Below are 8,233 nucleotides of genomic sequence, written 5' to 3'. Positions count from 1 at the left end.
TTTCAGCGGAGGAATATTCCGGTGTTCAGGAGCGGAAGGCCAACCGCGGAGAGCCGCCGCTCTCCTTTTAGCTCGCTCTTATCCTCTAGTTAGTCCTGCTTTTCTGGCTCTACCTCTCGCTAAATTGTTTCCTCTTCTCCCCTTTGCTCCTCTTTCTTTTGCACACACCCAGCCTCGTCCTTTCTTCCCTCTCTCCTTTCTTCTACCTGCTCCCACTTTTAATTCAAATTCAAATTGGCACTCGTGATGCTAAGCAAAGTTAACATTTTGAGAATTTAATGATTGAGCATATGTTGTTTTTCTTCTCTCCTAATAAGTGAATACCTTGATTTATTTATTAAATTTTTGCCAAAGTTTGCTGTGTACTTTTGCCAAAGTTAAACATTGGTTTACCCAGTTGAGTTTGTTATCACCTTGTTTAACTGTGGCTACTGTTAAGAGAGGGATTTGAGATCATTACATGTCTGCCCAGTGTCCGCTTGGCACCTATTGCCCTTCTAACCATCTCTGAGAGAAAGGATCTGTGTTCCTACTCTTTCTTTCATTGGGATGGGGTACATTTTCCTTGCCCTTCACAAGGCTTACAATCAGAGGCTGTCGTATATATTGGGCCTCAGAAGCCCTTTGAAACACAGCTGGAACCCCGGTCTATAGTGGCTTGATATCATCCATCGGTTCTTGTGTTTCCTTCCAGACATCTCGGACCAGCTCCTGGAGGTGGTGGGGCTGGAGGGAGCCATGGAGATGGGTCAGATCTACACCGGTCTGAAGAGTGCTGGGAGACGTCTGGCCCAGTGCTCCTCTGTAACCATTAGGTCTGCCTCACTTCTGACCCCTGAACCCTGTCTGACCGCACACATCTGATGCCTGACGCAAAAAGAAAACAAACAAACAAAATTATTTACAATAAACTATTATATCACTTTGCAATTCTGCAACCCAACTAATTCCCAAATATTTATTCCAAACCACATCCACACAAGAAGCAGTTCATCCAGGTTGACTTCATATCACAGATAACATCTACTTTTGACTCTATAAATAGAATAGAAGAGTCATTAGTTCTTGCGATATTCCAATATTAAAGATCCACTTCATAACCCTCATTTGTGTCTTGTTTGTGATCAACAGGACCACAAAGTCTCTCCCAATGCAGATCGATGGAGAGCCTTGGATGCAAGCCGCCTGCACGGTAAGGCATCGAACACGCAACATGTATTCTGCCACACCATAGACGACAACGAGACTGCAGATATTCAGGGAGTCGTGACGTTAGACTAACATCATAAGGAGCAAAGCAGTAGGAGAGTCTGTGCTAGACAGCTAATATATCACTGGTGGATTCTGATGGACGCAAACAAGCAATACAAATCGTTATGGATTGTTTTTGAGGCCTGCTTACTTTATCTATTTTAAAATCTTCTTTTGACTAATCCAAATCCAAATTCTATTCTAAAATGCCTGATCCTAAACAGTGAAGGAGCCACATCTCGCCACACCTCTCTGGCTCTGTCTCCATGTCCTCGCTCCATCTTTTGAGTTAACACCGTGTTGCATCCCGGTTCTGCTCAGTAATCCACCTGAGACACTCGACACCGCGCTCACATCTTCCTACCTTGTGTGTCTTTGAGCATCTGCTTCCACAAGTGGCTGTTTGTTCGAATGTGTTCATATTTTATCCCAAGAAACTCCTCGATTTGTGTTGATCTGTTTGGTTTTAATTACAATGCCAGCCCTGTGACGGCCTGGTGGATGGAGTGCGGCCCTGATTTGCATAGCGATCGCTCCCGCAACGTGAGAGAATGGGATGCATGACAAAAGGAGTAGTCTGCCGAGTGCTCTTGTACTCCAATGCGCTGGCAGGAACATGACCGACGACCAACTTTGGGATCTGGCAATACATAATTGTGTTTGTTAAGATGATTTCCATGGCGAGTTATTCACGTGTGTTGCCGCAGAATTTGAATCAGCCAATCCGACAAAGGCCCTTAGAAAAACAACAGAGGCGAATGCACGGGGGGTGTAATCTAACTAATTATTAACAACAACAACGATGCACTTTACATTCCCTTGCATGCATAACACATTTGACACCATTAAGGCCATCTGTTGTTGGAGGCTTTCGACAGTTAACTAGGTCTGAAAGAGCTTCCAGAAAAAGGCAGCATCAAGGAGAAATGGCATAGTGTTGAGTTACGATGTTCCTCTATCGTAAGTCATTCTGGTACATTGCTCCAGAACACATTACCACTAAACATGATGTTCTCTCTTTTATATTGTTCTTTCCCAAATAAATGAACTTTTCCTGCATGTAAAACGTTTTTGTTGCGATGCTTATTGTGCTTGGAGACATTAAAGGGGAACGCAGAGAATTATCTTTCTTTCTGTTCTGTTCCCTACCTATTTTCAAACAATCTTTAAAAGAGGTTGTTAGGTCTGAACAACAGATGTATACTTTTCTTTTACTTTTCTAATGCATCATGCAGTCCGTACAGGATGATAATTGGTGCTGATTCTGGGATCAAGTGTGTTGCACCAGCGATTAACTTTTGAAGGCAAAGAGTTCCTCGAATGCAAATGAAAACAGTTTTTTCTGGCAACCAATTAACCCCTTCATGCTCTGCATAATTAAGTAAGGGTGCATAATAGCAAAGATGTAATGGTGGATGTCTTCTATTCAATTTATCTCAAATGCTAACCTTAAACAGAAAGACTAGGATGGCAAACATGTCTTCTTTATAACCCTGTGATTTACAGCTCCTCACTGTTTAATATATAAACAAAAATAACATGCTAACATAGCATGTTCCTTACTAAAATGATAGAATATGAATTATGTTATTATTTCAATCATGTATTATTATTTCCATACTATTTCCAGCCTATTTACTGGATTGTTCTGCTGATAAAAAACTAAATATTGAACAGTATTGAAAACAGAGATCTGAGCGCTTATAGTTACGTAGTTCTGGAAGACAGCATTGCCTTCTCAATGCATTTTAAAATATCCTCAAAAATAAGACTTAGACATATACTAAATGGATTGGTTTGAGCAAGGATTTTACTCAAACTAAAACACAACAGCAAATATGTCTTCCCTCTTGAACTTCAAGACCCATGTCCCATGGTGGAAATCGTTGTAACGTCACCCAACAGTAACTACAGGACATGTCCTCTCTCTCTGTCCTCTCTCACAGAACAAGGCGCCCATGTACCCTTCAGCTATATTACCACCTCACAGTAACTAATGCATATCTCTCTCTCTCTCTCTCCCTCTCTCTCTCTCTCTCTCTCTCTCTCTCTCTCTCTCTCTCTCTCTCTCTCTCTCTCTCTCTCTCTCTCTCTCTCTCTCTCTCTCTCTCTCGCTCTCTCTGCTCCTCCAGATTCAAATTGACCACAAGAACAAGGCGCCCATGTTGATGGGCACACCGCAGGGCACCGGCTTTTTCTCCTCTATCATCAGGAGGACACGCAGCGAGAGCAAAGACTGATGGGAAATTGTCTCGGGCAAGGCTCTGAAACGCCGGTCAAAATGTTAGCTAGCCCCAGCTAGCTCTGAAGTAACAGCGCTCAGAAAGGCTGTGTCATCCACAGTGAATCCACCACAACTCGGATACAAGGCCACGGAAGGATGGGGACCGTATGGGTATTTATTGAGGGCGTTCGCGAGCTACAGCCCCACACCCTGCCTCTGTTGTGAGGCCGTCACCGGTTGGAGGTGAGGTGTAGCGGAAGAGGCGGTGGCGTGTGGGTCGCCACATCACAACTTGGAGGAGATCTCTCTGTCTCTCCTTTTTTTTTTTTTTGCTTTAACATGTGCAGTCTACGAATGCGCTTTGGGAAGGGGTACAGTTTAACAATATATATACAGTTGGTATATATATATATATATATATATCTTTATTTTCAATGTTTTTTGATGGATTTCACCTCTCGCTACAAATGAGTAGATTGAGTAGACATATCTCCAGTTGCGACTTGCTCCGTGTGAAGGGCCTGGTATTTGCCACGCAGGTCAGAGACATGTTATTCAGATTGAGGCGGACATGTTATATTTTGTGAGACTTTTGGACAACATCAAGGGAAATATTCCAGAGGATTATTGACTGTTTACTGAAAAGTTTTTAAAAAGCATGCAATCGTCTATTTTTTTGCACGAAAGATGTATATGTTCGCTAGCAGTTGTGTGCACAATTTCTGTTGCATGGCAGGGCGAGATCTGTTATTGAACCCTGTGGAAAATGAATAGATATTTGTCAAAAAGGTTATTGCCAGAATTTTTAGCAATGCCATTACCAGAAGGTATATCCATATCACATCAAATATTCAGTTGATGGACATTTTTTTATATTGGGTCCTATGTTTTTATATACTGGCACTCAGGTATATTTTTATTTCAAGTTGCTAAAAGTTAAAATGACGCAAAATAATATATTAAATTATTTTGCTGAGCGGCATCCTTACAGCTGCACTTAGTCCCTTTTTTGACTGAAGCCATCACTTTTTCCTCAAAAATATTTCGCTAGAAGACACACTTTTCTAACCAAAAGGGTAGAGGTGCTTGACATCATGTCCGCTCCAACCCTAACATTGGTAAAACATTGATAATTGCAGCCGTTTCAGATAAGCCCATCTAACCATTTCATTCAGCTGAATGAAGTGATTGGATGTCTACCTACCTACCTCCTACTGAGTAGGAGGTAGGTAATTGCCCTTGCAGTCATTGTGCATGGGCCTGGTTTCTCCAAATTGCCTACCCTAGCTTTAAGCACTCAATAATAATGCATCATGTGTTCTCTAATTATGCACACTACCTTCAACTTTTTTTTTAAACAAAAGTGATGGCTGCATTGAAAAAGGGACCTGGTTCAGGTCCTAAGCGTAGCCTTTTGCGACCTCCCCTTCTCCCCTCTTGGTCATTGATTTGTCCCAATGTCTACCATTGAGTGCTTACAGTCTGTCGGGTATACAAGCATACATTAGCCCTTTAAAGACAGAGTACAAGATAGTTATTGACATATGAGTTTACAGGGAGTGAATCCTAAAAACAAATCAATATTATCCAAGTGAGAAATTCCAGATTGAAGAAGTTGTGTGTGTACAACCATGAAATCATGTCTACTACTCCAACTACTAATCAATCCAATGAGTTAATGAAAGTTTTGTCGAAAAACAATAACAACTAGACACAAATGTTGCAATGTGATGTGCAATGTCAACATTACTCCATGTTTCAGTGCATTAGGTGAACTATTGCACACCAACCGCTTCTCCTTCACCTCACATGAGGATCTTCTATCACCAGTGGGCCCCGCCAATTCAAATGTCGTCTGAAGTCAAGTGTTTTCAATGTATGTTGAGTTTTTTCCGCATGGAGCAAAACAACACACATCCACAAGGCACAACACATTGGGCCTTTTTTTAAAACCGAAATGCATCCCTGCATGCGTTTAAAGAACAATGTTTGGATTGATTGTTTTTCACTGTTTCAAGTGCCATGTGCCTGTCGAGGCTGACGTCTCTCCAGCCTCAGTTCCTCAGCTTGTGAGCTCGAGTGTTTCTTACCGTGAAGCTGTATTTTTGAACACAACGTTGTTTTTAAGCCTGTTGCTACTCTTGTCTGAAGAAATTATAACGATGTGCTGTACTTGGGGGCCAGGTCCTAATTATTCTGCCTACGTTGGAAGTGTTTTAAAAAGTAAATAAATATATGTTGGTTTGACCCGGTTTTGTTCCGTCATTGTTTCCTGACTTCTCTCAGGCATATGATCAATAAACTGAATTCTAATTCAACGATATTCCAAGTCAACGAAATTTCAATTCAATTGAATTCCAATTCAATATAATTTCAATTTCAATTATTTCCATTTCCTATTCAAATTAATTATAATTTAACTGAATTATAATTCAACTGAATTAATTAAACTAAATCCCAATTATAAAGAATTATAATTCAACTACCAAATGTATGACTATTCAACCATTGAAACTAAATCAAGCGGCAGAGAAGGTAATACCTTACTCTAATACTATTGCAAGTATCCAAGTACGTTATTAATTAATTGATTATATACCCATATACCCATATATTACTTATACTAGTACAAGCGCTCATATCCTAGTAGCACTAGTATTCTTATCCTATAACAATTAAAGATCAACTCAGAATCCCCAAAATGTTTTAAAGAGACGACCCAAAATGTGTGTAACCCTATAGCTAGTTTGAGTGGTTCCTACTGCACAGACAGACTGATGTCCCTCCTCTCTGATTAGTATCACTGCTCTCTCTGTGTGTAGCCCCTGACCGCGTTGGAGTGGTAAGCACTGGGCTGACTGCAGCCGGTGTCCAGTGTCAGATGGTTTGACACCTGCACTCCACTTAGGTTCCCCTGCACTCCTCAAAGAGGGGGGGCTAGGAGGAGGGGGAGGGCTGGGAGGAGGGGGAGGGCTGGGAGGAGGGGGAGGGCTGGGAGGAGATGGAGGGGGGTGAAAGGTGGTGAGGACGCGAGTGGGGGGGTAGTGGGTGACGGCAAGGAAGGAGGCGCTGCTGAGGAGGGGAGGACTGGAGAGGGGTGGTTGGTGGGTGAGGAGGAGTGGGGGAGAGCAGGGCTGGTGGAGGAGGTGAGGAATGGGGGGGGGCGGGGGGGGGGGGGGGGGGTCGGTGGTGGGTGAGGAGTGGGAGGCGGGGGGGTGTGAGAGTGGTGGAGGAGGTGAGATGGGGGGAGGTGAGAGGAGGGGGTGGGGATGGATGGTGAATGAGGTGTGGGCTGGAGGGCTGGGGGCCGGGTGAGGAGTGGGGGAGGTGGATTGTGGGGGGGGGTGGGGGGGAGGATAGGATGAGGGGAGGGAGGGGGTCAATCCTATAAGGACATGATACCTTACTTCACCGGCTGACGCCGTCAGGGTCCCGGATGGCAGTGGGAAGGACCACTGGATAGACGCGCAGTCGGACAGTGCGCTCCTTCTACAGCAGCGCCACCACACAGGAAGATAGCGCGGGCTAGGGTATGGGTGGGGGAACAGAATGTGGAATTCCGTATTCATTTCCCCCACCCGGCTGGTGTGGAACCAACATAATGTGGAACCAGGATGGCAGGTGCATGGCAGGTCTTTAGGTCACTCTGATAGGGTAGGTATAGCAATGCTAAAAAGGGAAATTAAAGAGTCAATATTGCCACCAGTCAACTCAATACTAAACCATGTAACTAAGAACTAAAGACTTCCTCCTACTCTTTTATTTCCAATGTCTTTGAGACGTGGCAGTTAGACTGACAGACAGACAGACCTGCCTATGGCTGACAGCGATCGCACCTGCTCATTTTTGTTTTCCTCAGTTTTTCTAGACAGATAACATTAAAAACAAGAAGGCAGGTCATTGAGCATGTGTGTGTGTGTGTGTGTGTGTGTGTGTGTGTGTGTGTGTGTGTGTGTGTGTGTGTGTGTGTGTGTGTGTGTGTGTGTGTGTGTGTGTGTGTGTGTGTGTGTGTGTGTGAAAGCTATCCCCAGTTGCCTGGTGACCTGTGCTGTACTTACAGGTTAGTCTCCACCACAAGTGGGAGAAGACGCTCAACGATGTACCTTCTACAGGCCAGAGGAGAGCTTGGTTCTTCGGCCAGTGCCTCCGGAAGCCCTTCCAAGGCAACATGTTACCATGGCCACAAACTATACTGCAGGTGCTATGTGTGAGAAACAGGTGTGTTTTAGGTTATTATATTTTGTGTGTGTGTGTGTGTGTGTGTGTGTGTGTGTGTGTGTGTGTGTGTGTGTGTGTGTGTGTGTGTTTGTGTGTGTGTGTGTGTGTGTGTGTGTGTGTGTGTGTGTGTGTGTGTGTGTGTGTGTGTGTGTGTGTGTGTGTGTGTGTGTGTGTGTGTGTGTGTGTGTGTGTGTGTGTGTGTGTGTGTGTCAGAGAAAGAGAGAGAGAGAATTGTATGGATGTACTACAGGTGAAGTGTGCAGTTGTTGTTGTTGTTGTTGTTGTTGTTGTTGTTGTTGTTTTAATCAATGTTGATTACTTTTGAATCAGAGAAACAACTGCCAAAGTAATCCAACTTGATGAGTTTTTATGTTGTGTGTGTATTAAATTGCAGAATCCTAATTGACTTTTGCATAGGCCTATCCTGCTTTTTGCTTACGACCCGTGAATGATTGACGGCTGGAAATCCGATCCAGTGAGAGAAATTGACAACCAATGAGAAGCGGAGCGCGTCCGTTTCCATGGGAGGCCCCAGGAGGC

General features: G+C 43.7%; 1 protein-coding gene across 2 annotated transcripts in view; it reads left to right on the top strand.

The window, feature by feature from the left end:
- dgkb (diacylglycerol kinase, beta) overlaps positions 1-4,638 on the top strand; it is a 55,390-nt gene extending 50,752 nt beyond the window's left edge. For both annotated transcript variants that reach the window (XM_060064707.1, XM_060064706.1), the window contains 3 exons: positions 695-815; positions 1,132-1,192; positions 3,384-4,638. In XM_060064707.1, coding sequence (XP_059920690.1) covers positions 695-815; positions 1,132-1,192; positions 3,384-3,491 — 290 coding nt within the window. In that variant the 3' untranslated portion in view covers positions 3,492-4,638. The remainder of the gene's footprint in view (positions 1-694; positions 816-1,131; positions 1,193-3,383) is intronic.
- Positions 4,639-8,233: the final 3,595 nt, after the last annotated feature.

Source organism: Gadus macrocephalus, chromosome 11 (assembly GCF_031168955.1).
Source record: "Gadus macrocephalus chromosome 11, ASM3116895v1".
In the NCBI taxonomy this organism is placed as follows: domain Eukaryota; kingdom Metazoa; phylum Chordata; class Actinopteri; order Gadiformes; family Gadidae; genus Gadus; species Gadus macrocephalus.
This window is presented reverse-complemented; position numbering and strand designations above follow the sequence as displayed.